The 18,632-nt window shown below is 41.4% G+C and overlaps 1 protein-coding gene across 18 annotated transcripts in view; it reads right to left on the bottom strand.

The window, feature by feature from the left end:
* Window positions 1–18,632, bottom strand: part of C9H11orf54 (chromosome 9 C11orf54 homolog) — a 34,481-nt gene that overhangs the window by 14,987 nt on the left and 862 nt on the right. For 7 of the 18 annotated variants that reach the window (XR_008511313.2, XM_054524938.2, XM_054524940.2 and 4 more), the window contains exons 2-8: window positions 13,552–13,703; window positions 10,575–10,673; window positions 6,958–7,031; window positions 6,676–6,777; window positions 5,333–5,509; window positions 3,262–3,411; window positions 875–991 (exon numbers count right to left, since the gene is read on the bottom strand). Coding sequence is in view for 17 of the 18 variants with exons in the window: in XM_054524938.2 (XP_054380913.1) it covers window positions 875–991; window positions 3,262–3,411; window positions 5,333–5,509; window positions 6,676–6,777; window positions 6,958–7,031; window positions 10,575–10,673; window positions 13,552–13,606 (774 nt within the window). In the remaining variant the exon portion in view is untranslated. The remainder of the gene's footprint in view (window positions 1–874; window positions 992–3,261; window positions 3,412–5,332; window positions 5,510–6,675; window positions 6,778–6,957; window positions 7,032–10,574; window positions 10,674–13,551; window positions 13,704–18,632) is intronic. The other 11 variants (XM_054524939.2, XM_063711329.1, XM_054524941.2 and 8 more) reach the window with 6 other exon arrangements.

The following is an 18,632-nucleotide window of genomic DNA, read 5'->3' as shown; positions in this document are numbered from 1 at the left end:
TGCAGTGAGCCGAGATTGCATCACTGCACTCCAGCCTGGGCAACAGAGTGAGACTCTGTCACAAAATATAAAAAAAAGAAAAGATATGACCACTATTTTAGTAGGTATTTGCTTTGAATTGGTCTGTAATATTTTTTCTAGTGTATAGTATTATAATATAAAGAACACCAAACAAGATGACAGGAGACCTGAATCCTAGTTGTGACTCTACTATTTGTTTTTTTTTTTTGATGGGGGTTATACTGTTACCCAGGCTGGTCTCAAACTTCTGGGTTCAAGTCAGCCTCCTCAGTAGCTAAGAATACTGGGGCATGTGACCATGCCCAGCTACACCTGCTATTTAATAAAATAATTTTGGGTGTTATTTAAAATGCTTGTGCCTTCATTTTCTCAAAGGTAAAATCTGCTCTGCCTAACTCATATGATAGTGAAGAGCTCCCTTATCTTCCAAAATAATTCTAGAGGCTACCCTCACTCTTAAATAACAACACATGGCCGGGCGTGGTGGCTCACGCTTGTAATCCCAACACTTTGGGAGGCAGAGGTGGGTGGATCACCTGAGGTCAGTGGTTTGAGACCAGCCTGACCAACGTGGTGAAACCCCATCTACTAAAAATACAAAAATTAGCCAGGCATGGTGGCGCATGCCTATAATCCCAGCTACCCGGGAGGCTGAGGTAGGAGAATCACTTGAACCCAGGAGGCGGAGGTTGCAGTAAGCTGAGATCGTGCCATTGCACTCTAGCCTGGGCAACAAGAGTGAAACTGTCTCAAAACAACAACAACAAACACAAAAGTGCCTAGTTCTCAAAGATTATCCTAAAAATCAAGCATTATCATTGTAGTATAATATAAAAAACAGACACAGACTTACTGGGTCTCTGGAGACAAAAACTGGTAGACAAACCAAAGGAGCTTTCATTTCATAAAAATGCAACCATTTATTCACTTCTTCATCAGAGTTCAAGGGGCAGGAAGAAAATTCTGCAGGCTACAACAAAAGATAATTACATAGGTAAACATACTGAATATTACTAAGAATTAAAAATTTTAAAAATATATTTTATTTATTATTATTTTTTAATTATACTTTGTTCTGGGTTACATGTGCAGAACATGCAGTTTTGTTACATAGGTATACGCGTGCCCTGGTGGTTTGCTGCACCCATCAACCCGTCACCTACATTAGGTATTTCTCCTAATGCTATCCCTTTCCCAGTCCCCCACTCCCCGAAAGGCCCCGGTGTGTGATGTTCCCCTCCCTGTGCCCATGTGTTCCCATTGTTCAACTCCCACTTATGAGTGAGAACATGGGGTGTTTGGTTTTCTGATCTTATGATAGTTTGCTGAGAATGATGGTTTCCAGCTTCATCCATGTCCCTGAAAAGGACATAAATTCATCCTTTTTTATGGCTGCATAGTATTCCATGGTGTATATGTACCACATTTTCTTAATCCAGTCATTTGGGTTGGTTCCAAGTCTTTGCTATTGTGAATAGTGCTGCAATAAACATATGTGTGCATGTGTCTTTATCACAGAATGATTTATAATCCTTTGGGTATATGCCCAGTAATGGGATTGCCGGGTCAAATGTATTTCCAGTTCTAGATCCTTGAGGAATCACCACACTGACTTCCACAATGGTTGAACTAATTTACACTCCCACCAACAGTGTAAAAGCGTTCCTATTTTTCCACAACCTCTCCAGCATCTGTTGTTTCCTGACAGGGTCTGGCTCTGTCACCCAGGCTGGAGTACAGTGGGATGATCACGGTGGGCCTGGAAAAGGCACCACAAGTTTCCACTCTGGTGTGTGGGATTGGCAGCTGGGCCCCCAGCCTTCAGGCCTTCCCTGGCCTGAAAGTGGGGCCTCACCGGAAACCCGCCCCCTTCTGCCCTGGAACCTGTCTGCCTCCTGCTGCCCATCATGGAATCCAGGCTGTAGGTGCCAAGGGGTGCCTGAAGGTCAGTGTGGAGCTGCTCTCAGCCCCCGCTCAGCTTCTCTTCTATGCTCGTGTCAGCGCCCAAAATCCAGAAGGGGTCGGGACGGCAGGGGGCTGGCTGGTATGTCAGCAGTGCCCTGAGCGTGTGCACACCTGGCTGGGCTGTGACAGCGACAGGGCTCTGCCTGACTTTGCTCCTGGATCGGAGCAGGCGCCGACAGCAGGAAGAAGCCAGGCAGTGGGAGCAGGCATTTCCAAGCCTCTAAGAGCAGTGGGGGCCTTCCCAGACCCTCAAGAATGCAGGAATGCCTGGGTCCACAGCCACGGTTTGGGCAGCTGCAGCTGTGTGAAGGCAGGGCTCCTGCCTGCTCCGTGGAGCGGGAGACCCAGGTCTGCAGCCGCGGGTTTGAGCTGCTGTAGCTGCGCCTGGGAAGTTAGGGCTCTTGCCTGTTCCCGCTGGGAGAGCACAGGGATGCTAGGGACCACAGCCATGGCTTGGGCAATTGCAGTGGCACCAAGGGAGCTCCAGTGCCAACTCGGAAGGGGCGGGACTCCCACCTGTCTTCAGCTCCAACCCACTCCATAGAGTGTGTAGCCTCAGCCGTGCCTCCCTGCTGCAGCCGCTCCAGAGAGCCTGCCGCGGCCATCATCACTATGTTGAGCAGGCTGGTTTTGAATTCCTGGCCTCCAGCGGTCCTCCCACCTGGGCCTCCCAAAGTGCTGGGATTACAGGCATGAGTCACTCTGCAGGCCTTGAATTTATCTTGATCTTAAAAACAAACATATCCAAAATAAAGTTCTAATATATTAACATGGACAAAGACATTATCTTACAATCTGATTTACAATATTATCATTTAAATTTTAAAGTAATACAATCATAGTAAAAAGGATTTGTTTAGAGTGTCTTCAAATGTAGAATTCCCAACACATACTTTACAATCCTAAGATCTGGCCCGGTGCAGTGTCTCACGTCTGTAATCTCAGCACTTTGGGAGGCCGAGGTGGGTGGATCAGCTGAGGTCAGGAGTTCGACACCAGTCTGGCCAATGTGGCAAAACCTGTCTCTACTAAAACTATAAAATGAGCCGGTTGTGATGCTGAATGCCTATAATCCCAGCTACTCAGTAGGCTGAGGCAGGAGAATCCCTTGAATCCGGGAGGTGGAGGTTGCAGTGAGCCAAGATCGTGCCACTACACTCCAGCATGGGCAACAGAGCAAGGATCCGTTTAAAATTAAAAAAAAAAATCCTAAGATCTTAAGTATGTGCACACACACAAACTCCTTCATGCATGTATGCACACACGGGCTCTTACCATAACGTGAGACTTCACTTTTCCCTTCTGAATTATGAAAGTACCTCCCATTCCTATAGGCTTATTTCCATAATGTTTTTCCAGGGTCTGTCTCATACAAGTCACAAAGTTAAGTGGTCCAGTTCTTCTTTTGGCTTTCACCTCAATTACCTATAGAGGACATAAAGATGCATACCATTGACTATGCTGCAAAATAACTACCAAAGTAAAACATTATATAATTTAATTCTATCAAGCAAATATTCTGTTCTTTGATTAGAGCCCCCAGATCTGAGTTGAGACGTTGCAATCCTGTGAATCTTGATCAATCATATATATATGTATACACACACACACGCACACATACTTATCAGTTATATGTAATTTACTAATAAGTCTTAAGCATGCTTTCTTGAACTGAGAAACTGAGAAAGACAAGTTTCTCAGTGTACAGAATCTAGAGACTCTTAACATACGTGTCCAGGCAGTCAAAGATTGAGAATTACCTTTGGTAATTCTTTGGTTAAAGGAATTAACCTTTGGTAAGTGGGGATGACGAGAAAATGATTACATTTTCTCACTTCCCTTAAAATTCTGTACTATATTATCTCCACAACTTGGACGTTAAGTACTTTCACTTCTCAATCTCTTATCTCAAAGTAGCTGAAGAGGCTATCTCTACTTCCAAAACTGGAGAGTCTTCACAAAAGCTAACACTGAAATCATCTTTTTGCGTACTAATAGGAAGTAAATATGAAGTAAGGCATTAGTTTTCCTTACTTTCTTCTTGCTGTAAGTTTTTGCAACCACCATTTCTATCTAGAGCAATGTATGATTCATCAGAAAGGAGCAAATAACCTATTTACTACCTGTAAGTAGGCATTATTTATTTTAGCTGTATGGTTCATGTAGATGACAAAGTCACTCCCCAAATTAATATTCTGTAACCTTTTAGTTCTCAGAAAAAGGTCTTGCTTACTAAGTAGTCTTCTTTTTTTTTTTTTTTTTAAGACAGGTCTTGCTGTCACCCAGGTAGGAGTGCAGTGGTGTGATCATAGCTCATTGCAGCCTCAAACACCTGGGCACAAGGGATCCTCCTGCATCAGCCTCCTGAGTAGCTAGGACTATAGGCATGTACCACCACACCTGGCTAATTAAAAAAAAAAAATTTTTTTTTTTTTTTTGAGACAAGGTCTTGCCATGTTGCCCAGGCTGGTCTGAAACTGCCAGCCTTAAGTGATCTTCCAGCTTTGGCCTCTCAAAGGACTGGAATAATAGGCATTGTGCCAGCCATACTATTCTTTTTTTTTTTTTTTTTTTTTTTTTTGAGACAGAGTCTTGCTTTGTTGTGCAATGGTGTGATCTTGGCTCACTGCAACCTCTGTCTCCCAGGTTCAAGCAATTCTCCTGCCTCAGCCTCCCAAGTAGCTGGGACTACAGGCATGTGCCACCTTCCCTGTCTAATTTTTGTATTTTTAGTAGAGACGAGGTTTCGCCATGTTGGCCAGACTGGTCTCAAACGCTTGACCTCAGGTGATCTACCCGCCTTGGCCTCCCAAAATGCTGGGATTACAGGCGTGAGCCACTGCATCTGGCCTTCAGCCATATTATTCTTAACCTTAAAGATGACTTTTGCTCTGCCTGTCATACTCTCTGAACCTTTCATTACTGGGTTATTTAAAGAGCTTTGACTTAGGAAGTTCTAATTTTCTCTTTTTTTTTTTTTTGAGACAGAGTCTCACTCAGTGGCCCAGACTGGAGTGTAGCAGCGTGATCCTGGCTCACTGCAACCTCTGCCTTCCGAGTCTGAGCGATTCTCTCACCTCAGCCCCCCGAGTAGCTGGGACTACAGGCACACACCACCACACCCTGCTAATTTTTGTATTTTTTGGTACAGATGGGGTTTCACCATGTTGACCAGGCTGGTCTTGAACTCCTGACCTCAAGTTGACCTCAAGTTATCCACCCAGCTTGGCCTCCCAAAGTGGGAAACTAATTTTCTTAGCAAAACCATATTTGTGGCAGTAAAAGTCCACATTTTAAGCTTTCTGAGAACATTTAGGGAATATTGTATTTTTATGGACACAATCACCTTGCCAGGTTGGCCCTCACTGGCAAAAAGATTAGCCAGTAATGCACACTCAAAATCATGACATTTCTCACTGTATTTCTCCAGTAGGCACCCTCCATCTGCAGGGTTCACATGGGCAAAGTAACTTCCATTTACAGGAGGCTTGTGTTCACTTTCTGTCTGAATAACTGGCATAAACTGAAAAGAAAGTGAGGCAATTAGTCAATCTTTGTATCTCTGCAAAGAGAATATCTTGAATAATGTTACAAAACATTTAATCCTTTTAAGACATTTTAGTTCAAGTCCTAATAAGAGAACATAAAATACATAATATTTAATTTTAGACATAAAAAACTTGCAAAACATTTATAGGCTGGGCGCCGTGGCTCATGCCTATAATCCCAGCACTTTGGGAGGCCAAGAGGGGCTGATCACGAGGTCAAGAGAAGAGATCAAGACCATCCTGGCCAACATGGTGAAACCCTGTCTCTACTAAAAATACAAAAATTAGCTGGGCGTGGTGGCACGCACCTGTAGTCCCAGCTACTCAGGAGGCTGAGGCAAGAGAATTGCTTGAACCTGGGAGGTGGAGGTTGCAGTGAGCCAAGATCACGCCACTGCACTCCAGCATGGCAATAGAGCGAGGCTCCGTCTCAAAAAAAAAAAAAAAAAAATTTATTGGATGTCTTACGGTGTATCTGTAACTTGTGTTAAATAACTTATTTTGAATTTTATGCTTTTTTTCCTAACTTGAACACTAGGCAAATTGTATTAATGTTTCTGCAAAGAACTTGTATGACTACTATTAGTCATATCTGAAGAGGTTATAAGAGAATGATCAGACTGAAGTCTTGTATTCATGAGATTCAAAGAAACAGTAATATTTTCACATGGTAATAATATATACTAGTAATAACTATTAACTTTTATAAATAACCATCATAGTATTGTGATAGTTTCCTACTATTTGATCTGGAAGAAGGAGTTGACTAGATCACTAATATTCCATTCATCTTCTAATCCAAAGCTGCCTGCATACCCAAAGCAAAGATTTATAGAGAAGCTCGGAATCCTGTAAGAATATAAATATTTTATAATCCAGAACCTTCAACAGAATACCACAGAACCCTGCATTTATCTAAGGCTGAAGCTATGACCTAAGAAAATCTAAAACTATAAGTTAGTACTCCATTACAGTTAGTCCAGCTGGAGTGTGTGCTATAGCAGAAATCTATATCAAGTAGTATCAAACCTGCAGAGAGATTTATAATTCACTCAAAAAGTAGGATTTTTGGCACTAAAAGCAAAAAGACAAACCAAATGTCACATCAATAAAGTAAAATAATTTTCTTATATATGCTGACCTCAGAATTGAACCCGAGAGTCTGAAATGGACCTGCTCCTGCTCCAAGAATAAAAGCTCCAGGCAGCTTGATTTCTTTTGCAATTTTATTCAGATCATAAACCTATAGAAGCGGAAAAAATATTATTTAAGTCACAACTTGTACAAAGTCCCTGGTTTATCTTTTATTACTGATCCATTAGCACTTCCTTGCCAATTGATCAACAGGTCTTCTAATAATAAACACCGTAATCAACCCAACTTCTACAATCTTCATGTGAATATGCACAGTAAAAGTACTTACTTTTTTTTGGTTTACAAGAGGCAATAAGTAAGGCACACCTCCTACTTCTGCAATTCTAGTTTTCCCACAGATGCCTAAGAAAAAACCAAAAAACGAAAACACAAGCCATCTTAAAAATAGGCAAACATCTAATTTAATAATAAAATGCCAACAGTATATAATTTCTCCATTCTCATAAAGTTTTACAAATAACAGGGATTGGAAGACATAGTGGCTAGAACCCCTGTCCTATTTTAAGTACCTGTGTCTCTAATATCATCATAACCAAGCATGGCTTATATAGTTGGTGGCATAAAGGCAATACAAGGCAAGGGCAAGGGTTAGAACTGGGGCCAAAGTTTGGATTAGGTAAGGTTTCTAGAATGTCTTTGACGCCTTATTTCTTTAAAAAAAATCTATTTTGGGGTGGTTTTCCTTTTTTTTTGGCTAAAATTGTTTTTTGCTTTTTAATTTAAAATATTTTGCTCTGATACAATGTAAATTCTTAGATGGTGGCTCACACCTGCAATCCCAGCACTTTGGGAGGCTGAGGCGGGTGGATCACTTAAGGTCAGGAGTTTGAGACCAGCCTAGCCAATATGACGAAATCCCATCTCTCCTAAAAATAAAAAATTAGCTAGGTGTAGTGGTGTGCACCTGTAGTCCTAGCTACCTGGGAGGCTGAGGCAGGAGAATCGCTTGAACCCAGGAGGTGGAGGTGGCAGTGGGCCAAGATCAAACCACTGTACTCCAGCCTGAGCAACAGAGTGAGATCCTATCTTAAAAAACAAAACAAGCTGGGCATGGTGGCTCACACCTGTAATCCCATAACTTTGGGAGGCTGAGGCGGGTGGATCACCTGAAGTCAGGAGTTCAAGACCAGCCTGGCCAACATGGTGAATCTCTACTAAAAATAGAAAAATTAGCTGGGCATGGTGGCGGGAGCCTATAATCCCAGCTACTAAGGAGGCTGGGGCAGAAGGATTGCTTGAACCTGGCGGGGACAGAGGTTGCAGTGAGCCAAGATTGTGCCACTGTACTCCAGCCTGGGCAACAGAGCAAGACTCTGTCTCAAAAAACAAAACATCACGAGGTCAGGAGATCGCAACCATCTTGGCTAACACGGTGAAACCCCATCTTTACCAAAAATACAAAAAATTAGCCGGGCATGGTGGTGGGAGCCTGTAGTCCCAGCTACTCGGGAGGCTGAGGCAGGAGAATGGCGTGAACCCGGGAGGTGGAGCTTGCAGTGAGCCGAGATCGCGCCACTGCACTCCAGCCTGGGCGACAGAGCGAGACTCCGTCTCAAAAAAAAAAAAAAAAAAAAAAAAAAAAAAACCCAGAGAGATCTAGGTGAGATGTACAAATTTCAAAGTTATATTCAGGTAGTAATTAAAACCGTAAGAGTGGATTTAAAAAATACCCAGATAGATTACTAGAAATAAGAAGAGGCTAAGGAAAGAATTCTGGAAAAGATCAATATTTAGGAGAGTATTAGAAAGAAAAAGGAACCAGGAAAATGTGGAAGAAAAGAGGAAGGAAAGGCACGAAGGAAGAACAGGTGAAACAAGGATAGAGGAGATAGAACCTAGGGGAGAATGTCAGGCAGCAATGGTCAAGCAGGATGAAATATGTAGAGAGGTTAAATAGTACTATTAAACATTTTAAGGTCACTGGTGATCTTAGCAAGACCAGTTCATGCAGAAAATGTCTAACACGCCACTGCACCCAGCTAATTTTTGTACTTTTAGTAGAGATTGGGTTTCACCATGTTGGCCAGTTTGGTCTTAAACTCCTATGTTTATGAAAGATCATACATACACATATTAGATGCATATCTGGCTTCTAGTATTGCAATTTAAAGACTCACAAATTACTGACCAGAAAACACTTCTTCCAAGCGTAACTCTGCATGACAAAATTAAGACTAACCATTTTGGCTGGGCATGGTGGCTCACACCTGTAATCCCAGCGCTTTGGGAGGCCGAGGCGGGCACATCACTTGAGATTGGGAGTTCGAGACCAGCCTGGCCAACATGATGAAACCCCATCTCTACTAAAAATACAAAAATTAGCCAGGTGTTGTGGTGCACACCTGTAATCCTAGCTACTTGGGAGGGTGAGGTATGAGAATCGCTTGAACCCGGGAGGCAGAGATTGCAGTGAGCTGAGATTGTGCCACTGTACTCCACACTCCAGCCTGGGCGACAGAGCGAGATTCCATCTCACACACACACACACACACACACACACACAAAACAAAAAAAGATTAACCATTTTTCCTTCTTTCTTGTACTCTTCTGTTTCCTGACCTTTATTTAATTTTAGTTAATTACTTAATTAGCAGGGGAAATACATTACACTCATATTTTTTTAAAAAATCAAGGCCGGGCATGGTGGCTCACGCCTGTAATCTCAGCACTTTGGAAGGCCGAGGTGGGCAGATCACGAGGTCAGGAGATCGAGACCATCCTGGCTAACACGGTGAAACCCCGTCTCTACTAAAAATACAAAAAATTAGCCAGGCGTGGTGGCACGTGCCTGTAGTCTCAACTACTCAGGAGGCTGAGGCAGGAGAATCGCTTGAACCTGGGAGGCAGAGGTTGCAGTGAGCTGAGATCGCGCCAATGAACTCCAGCCTGGTGACAGAGTGAGACTCTGTCTCAAAAAAAAAAAAAAAAACTATAAAAAAGTATTATGCTAAATGCTTTGAAGAAGCTAAAAGAAATTGCCATATGGTACACAAGCCTTCTAGAATTTACAGCTCTACTTAAAATCAAAGATTGTTTAAGCTGGAAAGGCCCCCAAAAAACATTCAATTCAAATCCCCCCATGCTAATGTTATCTCAAAGTCAGGTTTGTTTTAAGACAGAACTAGAGTCCAGAATTTCTATGGCAAACTCCTTTTTAGCAAAGATGTTAATTACATAATAAAAAGAACACTTTGAGTGTTTATCCTCAAATTCCTCATCATAATATGGTATAACGGGAGGGGGTTAGACTTTGGAAACAGACTTGCATTTGAATCCTGGTTATGGTTTACACTGAGCTTATCTAGTCTCTCTTGTTTTCAGTTTTCTCATCTATAAACAAGGGCTACTACTTACCTTGTGGTGTTATTGTAAAAACTGAAACATCAAATAAGTATCTGTCACACTGACAAATTATTTTATTCTTCTAATACCAATTTCCCTTCCTTCTCACTTCAAACAATGGATGCTTACTTGGCAAATTTGTTGAAGGATTAGTTTTAACAGATCATTCAAATACAAGGCTTTTAGGATCCCTTCTGGTCTTGAATAAATAAAATCATAACAATTAAAATCAGTTTCCATTAACAGTCTGAGCAATTAAAAGCAAAACTCTCGTGTGATACAAAGAATTCCAACCTATTGGATATCTATTCTATAATCTGTGAAGGTTACATAAGTGAATAAAACACAATCCTTTTCCACAAGAGTAGGAAATGAAATTTAACCAATATCAGAAGAGTGAGCACAGAAATTTGGCACAATTTAGCCTAAATGTTGTGACAATATCCTTTATTTGTAGATAATTTAAGATGTCCTTAAAAATAATTCTAGTTTCAAAAAAAGATTATGACTAAAAAACAAAAGCTAATTGCAAAAATTGCTTACCTTTTACAGGAAAGGTAAAGGGTTCCTTAGTCAAATCAGGGCAATCAACTACAGAGACCTGGACATCAGCAAAGTTATCTTTTAACCCCTTCTGCATAACTAATAAAGACAAGGAATAAGATTATTTAACATTAGGTAAAAACTTGGCTACCACATATCAAAAGTGCCCTCAACACACTCCCAATCTCAACTTGTATAATAAAAAAGAAGGGGGAAATGGTCTTATTAATGAATATAATTAGACATTGGACATAATCACAAGGTACAACGTAGACTAAGATATATAAATACTTCCTCTACAGTGATTTTCAACTGTTGAAGATAAACAGCCTGCACTTGTGTGAGGGTGAGGATTACCTTCTTTTTTGAGAGAAGATTCCAAAAACCAACTGAAATGCAAACATTTAAACTTTTTAAAAAGTAAGCAATCACACGTAACAACTTCAGTGAAGGTAACAGACAACATGTTGAACAAAGCAGCCAAACACAAAAGACTACATACAATATTACTTCACCTTATGCGTCCCAGAAACAGGCAATGGATCAAGGCTGACTGAGAAGGTGTGCAAAGGAGCCTTCTGGGATGTTGGAAATATTTTACATTTTGATCTGGATAGTAGTTACATAGGTGTAACTATTGTTAACATTCATCAAGCTGTACACTCAAGATTAGTGTACTTTACTGTAGATAGTTATACCTCAATAACAATGTAAGAAAGCATAGGTGTCTCAAAGTTATTAATGTAAGACCAATGTATTTCCCTCTCTCTTTCTCTTTTATATGTAGAGACCACGTCTTGCTATATTGCCCAGGCTGGTCTCGAACTCCTGGGCTCATGTGATCTTCCTGCCTTGGGTCCCCCAAAGTGCTGGGATTACAATGAGCCATCACACCTAGCCTCGACGGTTTTTTTTTTTTTTTTTTTTTTTTTTTGAGACAGAGTCTCACTCTGATAGCCTTACCTACCCTGTCGCCCAGACTGGAGTGCAGTGGTGTGCAGCATGATCTTGGCTCACTCAGCCTTGATCTCCAGGCTCAAGTAATCCTCCCACCTGAAACTCCCCAGTAGCTGGGACTACAGGTGGGTGCCACCATGCTTGGCTAATTTTTGTATTTTTTGTAAAAATGGGGTTTTGGCTTGTTGCCCAGGTGGCTCTCAAACTCCTGGGCTTAAGAGATCTGCTCACCTTGGCCTCCCAAAATGCTGGAATTATAGGCATGAGCTACTGCATCAGCCTATGTACTTTTAAGGATCAAAAGTTCTTACAAAATTTCTTTTTTTTTTTTTTGAGATGGAGTCTCAACCTGTCGCCCAGGCTGGAGTGCAATGGCGCAATCTTGGCTTACTGCAACCTCTGCTTCCCAGGTTCACGCCATTGTCCTGCCTCAACCTCCCGAGTAGCTGGGGTTACAGGCGCCCGCCACCACACCCAGCTATTTTTTCTATTTTTAGTAGAGACGGGGTTTTACCATGTTGGCCAGGCTGGTCTTGAACTCCTGACCTCCTGATCCGCCCACCTCAGCCTCCCAAAGTGCTGGGATTACAGGCATGAGCCACCGCACCTGGCCAATTCCTTTCTTTTTTTTTTTTTTTTTTTGAGACTGAGTCTCACGTTGTTGCCCAGGTCGAAGTACAGTGGCGCGACCTTGGCTCAATGTAACTTCTGCCTCCCAGGTTCAAGTGATTCTTGTGGCTCAGACTCCTGAATAGCGGGAATTACTGGCACACACCACCACACTCAGCTAATTTTTGTAATTTTAGTAGAGACGGGGTTTTGCCATGTTGGCCAGGCTGGTCTTGAATTCCTGACCTCAAGTGATCTGTCCACCTCGGCCTCCTAAAGTATTGAGATTACAGGCATGAGCCACTGTGCCAGGCCATAAAATTTCTACTTTTTCTGAATATATCCTGCACATATAGAAGGAAAATAGAAACAAACACAAAAGTGAAAACAGGTTCTAGAAAAGCAATCAAAGAAAAAATCTGGCCAAGCATGGTGGCTCATGCCTATAATGCCAACACTTTGGGCGGCCGAGGCAGGAGGATCGAGTGAAGCCAGGAGTTCAAGAGCATCCTGGGCAATAGAGCAAGATCCTATGTCTACAAAAAGAAAAAATTCCTAACTGCCCTGTCATATTAGGGAAGACAGACTGATGAAAAAGAAATACAGGCCAAACAATACAGATTGTTTACTAGCTACCATTCAATTAGGGGAAAAAGAAAAGATCATAAGAGGAAAGTTACAACAAAGCAAAAATGAGTCTATTTCTTAACTTCAGTCTTATCAGGATGACAAATGAACTACCAGAACATCACATTTTGAGAAACGAGCGAAGGTTCTATAGCTACCATTAGAACAGAACCTAGAGGTTGTCAAATAAAGGTTAGTATTCCGACAGACTTTACAGTTTTGGGTAACAACTATTCCTGGCTTCATTTCTGTATTCATTTTTGTTTTTCTTTTTTTGACTATCTTCCCTCCTAATTTATCTTGGGAAACTGCCTTAAATCAAAGCAAGTTCACTGGCAGTCTGTCATTATTAGTGGTGGTGGGGAATTATATTGGGAATATGATTAACATACAACAGTAGAGTATACATTTAAAGAACAACGTAAGTGAAAAAAGTTAAAGCAAAATTGTGCAACTCTTTGGGCATCACACATGCTTAAGTCTTGGATTACTAATCATTTACATCTTGTAAAGTTGGTATCATCAATAATCTATAAGTGAAAGAAAAAAGAATTTATAAATTATAATTTTAGTTTTTTTAGACGGACAGAATTTGGACTTTCTCAATAAAAATGGGACAGAACAGATACTGAAATGGAAAATGAATTCTGTACCAAAAGTATTACTTTGATAAGTAAGATATAGATATAGATAAGTAGTAAAATATAGATAGATCTTAAAATCTTTTTAAAAGAATTTTCTCTTGGGATAATTTTTAAAAATCCAAAGTTAATATTGTTTTTACCTCCAGCAAGCTCTTCAAGACTTGGTACATGAAAAGAAAACTCAGCACAAGCCATTTTCTTTCTTCTTTAGGTGTGAGGTTGGACAAATAGAGCTACTCTTGGTTAATTATCACAAGAGTCCACAGCGCATCAAGTATTAACAGCTTCTGTTCTGGAAATGAACATTTAGCATTCAAACATATAAACAGAACAAAAGGGCATTTAGGTTTCTATCTTCATAAAAAGGCAAAGACAGCTTCCAGCATTTAATATTCCAAGTGAGAAACAGACAAGTGTCCTTTTAATACTTACACTTTATTTTATTGTAATTTAAAATTTAAAACTAATTTTTTAATAGAAACAAGGTGTTACTATGTTGCCCAGGCTGGTCTTGAATTCCTGGCCTCAAGCGATCCTCCCACCTCTGCCTCCCAAAATTCTGGGATTACAAGTGTGAGCCACTGCTCCCAGCCGATTCATTTTTTAAAAAAATATCATATAGCTGGAGTGAACATCCAGTTTTCTAATGGTTGGTCTAAGGACTATAGGTCTTGAAGCAAAAGGTACTTATTAGGGGTTTATGGATAAGTGTTTAAATGGTTGTAGATAACAGTACATATAGGATTTGTATAGTACATATAGGATCTCAAGTATTTCTGTAATAGATATGTGTGTTTTTTATTCTATATTTCACATATAGGCCAAAAATTAAATGAGTTCCTTAGACTATCATTTTTTCAAAATAAAATTTAAATTACAAAAAGAAATGGAAAGTTTTATGGAATGATTAGCCTTTGAAATTCAAATTTTTATTTTCATTTACAAATGAACATACTCTCTTGGTAAATAGATTTATTGTTCAATTCTGATAATCTATCCAATTATAATTTGATATTTAAATATATGCTTTTCTATCATTGCAACTAAAAAATAAAATATATGCCAAATATACTTTGTAACAAATAAGTGCACATACACAGAGATTAGTATCTTACCTTAAGTGTTCAGTGATGAAGTATGCAACCAGAGAGAGATAAAATGAAGGCAGGGAAAAATATAAGTAATATGAGGTAGATAGGTATCCTACTCCAGGCCAATCACAACAGGGAACACAGACAAGACTCTTAAGGGTGTTTCTAAGAGTACTGCAGGAGTTCTTGTTAAAACTGTTAATAGAACACTTCATTAATCTGAGTGGCCTCTGCCCTTAACATGCCTATTTAGCAAGTGGAAAGGTGATCCTCAGCCATTTGAAATATTCTTCCAAATTTTTTTTTCTAATTTTCCAAAGATTCACAGGTTGCTTAGAAACTGGGTTTCTAGTTCTGGTACTTTCCAACAACATATCCTCTATAACCATTCTATTGCAAACATTTAGGATGTTACATTTACTTTAGTACTTTATCAAATACCAGCTTTTATTGTTCTTGATTTAATACATGTAATCTAATCTCCCAAATATATATAACTGTTTATTAAGGGTCCCAAATTTTTGAGACAGAGTCTCACTCTGTCACCCAGGCTGGAGTGCAATGGCACGATCTCGGCTCACTGCAACCTCTGCCTCCCAGGTTCAAGAAATTCTCCTGTCTCAGCCTCCCCAGTAGCTGGGATTACAGGCATGTGCCATCACGCCCGGCTAATTTTTTGTATTTTAGTAGAGACAGGGTTTCACCATGTTGCCCAGGTTGGTCTCAAACTCCTGAGCTCAAGCAATCCACTTGCCTCAGCCTCCCAAAGTGCTAGGATTACAGGCGTGAGCCACTGCACCCGGCCCCCAAATCTTATATAATCATACTTAAATTATTTTAAACATAGTTTTGTGTGGGGAAAAGAGAGATCAGACTGTTACTGTGTCTATGTGGAAAAGGAAGACAAAAGAAACTCCATTTTGATCTGCACAAAGAAAAATTGTTTTGCTTTGAGATGCTGTTAATCTGTAACTTTAGCCCCAACCCTGTGCTCACAGAAACATGTGCTGTATTGAATCAAGGTTTAAGGGATTTAGGGCTGTGCAGGACATGCCTTTTTAACAATGTTTGCAGACAGTATGCTTGGTAAAAGTCATCACCATTCTCCATTCTCTATTAACCAGGGACACGATGCACTGCGGAAAGCTGCAGGGACCTCAGCCCAAGAAAGCGTGGGTATTGTCCAAGATTTCCCCCCACTGAGACAGCCTGAGATAAGGCCTCGTGGGAAGGGAAAGACCTAACTGTCCCCCAGCCTGACACCCATAAAGGGTCTGTGCTGAGAAGGATTAGTAAAAGAGGAAGGTCTTTGTTTCCCGCATATCCCTGGGAACCGAATGTCTCCGTGTAAAGCTGACTATACGTTCTATTCTGAGATAGGAGAAAATCACCCTGTGGCTGGAGGGGAGATATGCTGGCAGCAATACTGCTCTGTTACTTTTTGCTACACTGAGATGTTTGGGTAAAGAGAAACATAAATCTAGCCTACTTACACATCTGGGCACAGTACCTTCCCTTGAACTTATTTATGACGCAGATTCCTTTACTCACATGTTTTCCTGCTGACCTCCCCACCATCACCCTGTTCTCCCGCCGCACTCCCCTTGCTGAGATAGTGAAAATAGTAATCAATAAATACTGAGGGAACTCAGAGACCAGTGCCGGTGCAGGTCCTTGCATACTGAGTGTGCCCGTCCTCTGGGCCCACTGTTCTTTCTCTATACTTTGTGTCTTATTTCTTTCCTCAGTCTCTCTTCCCACCTGATGAGAAATATCCACAGGTGTGAAGGGGCAGGCCCCCTTCAGTTTTGGGTTGAATAATTTATAATTGTTCAGGAATGAGACAGTTTAACTTTTTCTTTTAAATAATTTCAGATTGACAGATATTACATACAAATAATTCCTGTATATTCTTCACCCAGATTTCCCAAATGTTAACATTTTATCACATTCTTTATCAAGCAAACATTGGGTACTAACTTATTTATGAACACGTCAAAATCTGCACAACGAATAGTATATTCATTTATAATGATAATAAAAGCACTTTAGATATTTTTGCTGGCAGTAGGAATAAGAACACAAGTTAAAATGCAAATGTAATCTTAATTTTATTCCGTTTATTATCTCTTTAGTAAAAAGTTAGGTCGGTTGTTTCCGTTTATTTATGTCCCTACCAAAGTAGAAACAAAGTCCAATCTTGGGAGGATGTAGCTTGAATAACTGGTTTAGAAGTGTACTTATTAGGGGTACTTATTAGGGATTAGTGGATAAGTGTTTAAATGGTTGTGGATAACAGTGCATATAGGACTCTCAAGTATTTCTATAACAGATACTTGTGCTTTCTACTCTATATTTGACATTTAGACAAAAAATCAAATGAGTTCCTTAGACTATCACTTTTTCATAATAAAATTTAAATTATGAAGGCCCGTCCAATCCTAAAATGATGTGAACTTCAGGCAGGCTGATGGCACAGCAGGCAGTGTGGTAGCATGTGTATGTGAGTGTTTATGTGTGTGTTGGAGGTGGGGAGAGGGTTAGAGTTGGAGCTGAGAAAGGAGTTAGGTTCTCACATAAACTCCAGGAATACAGCCTTGGGGCAGATGGAGGCAAACAATATTTTCCTGCCTAATTGGTGGGAGTCGATGGCCCAGAAATAGGGTCTAGAAGGGAAACGGAGCTGCAGAGGTTAACACCGGAGGAGTAGACCAACTATCCCAACTAAACTGGTTACCATTTGAGTGCACACTATATACCAGACACCGTTAGACACTGTGCAGACATTCTCTCAAAACTTTTCACAACCATGACGGGTTGTAAGACAGGTTGTGGGTCTTCAGGTGTCGCGGGCATCCCCCAGACACAGCCACAGGGCCTGCATGGAGTTCGCTCCTGCAGGCGACCAAAAGCGCTCGCTCCGACTCCAGCATCTGCTCATCCCCATCCCCACGCGCCCTCCCATAAAGGATGGAACGCAGCAGGCCTGGGTGACTAGAGTTCGTGGCTTCCGGCACTCCAGTTCCCGCCTCATTCACTCGCGCGCCCCCTCCCGCGAGGAGTTGAGAGCCGCGGGCTAAGTAAGTGAGGCACCGCAGCCGCAAGACCCACGAAGGGGTCAGAGAAATATCCTGCTTCAACTGCACTCCAGCCTGGGTGGCAGAGCAAGACTCTGTCTCTATAAAACAAACAAAGAAATACCAAATGTGGCCGGGCGCGGTGATTCACGCCTGTACTCCCAGCACTTTGGGAGGCCGAGGCAGACGGATCACTTGAGGTCAGGAGTTCAAGACCTGCCTGGCCAACATGGTGAAACCTGGTCTCTACTAAAAGTACAAAAATTAGCCGGGTGTGGTGGCGGGCGTGTGTAGTCCCAGCTACTTGGGAAGCTAAGGTGGGTGGATCTCTTGAGCCCGGGAGGTGGGGGTTGCAGTAAGCTGAGATCATCGGGCCACACTGCACTCCAGCCTGGGCGACAGAGCAAGACTCTGTCTCAAAAAAAAAAAAAAAAAAAGAAAAAATACAAAATGAAATGTGAAATTTCAGTGATTCTGCATTAGGAGTTAAATGTTCCTTCCCTTTAATAGCACTTTTCCCCTTCTTTTTGAACAAGGGACGCTGCATTTTCATTTTGCATTGAGCCTCACAAATTACACAGCTAGGCTTGCTGCTGAATACGGCAGTGAGGGACATGCCATACCAGTCCTGGAGCTTAGTCATTGCCCAGACCCTGTGGATCAAATGCAGTGGGCTGCCTAAAGGATCGGACTTTTTATCCCCGGAATTGTCCAATCTATGGAGCAAAGCAGGTAAAGAGACCAGATTACTTTTAAGGCCCGTTCAATCCTAAAATGATGTGAACTATAAAATAAGACTAGACAGCTTTACTGGTTTTTGTGGTTTATCATATGAAAACAGAATTTTGAAAGTGGAAAAATCAAACCAGTTCATTCCTTTTTAAAATTACTTTGGGAGGCCGGGTGCGGTGGCTCACGCCTGTAATCCCAGCACTTTGGGAGGCCGAGGCGGACGGATCACCTGAGGTCGGGAGTTCGAGACCAGCCTGACCAACATGGAGAAACCCCGCCTCTACTAAAAATGCAAAAATTAGCTGGGCATGGTGGCGCACG

The sequence above is a fragment of the Pongo abelii genome, chromosome 9 (genome assembly GCF_028885655.2).
Source record: "Pongo abelii isolate AG06213 chromosome 9, NHGRI_mPonAbe1-v2.0_pri, whole genome shotgun sequence".
Classification (NCBI taxonomy): Eukaryota; Metazoa; Chordata; class Mammalia; order Primates; family Hominidae; genus Pongo; species Pongo abelii.
The sequence above is the reverse complement of the archived record's forward strand: the minus strand, read 5'-3'. Positions and strand labels throughout refer to the sequence as shown.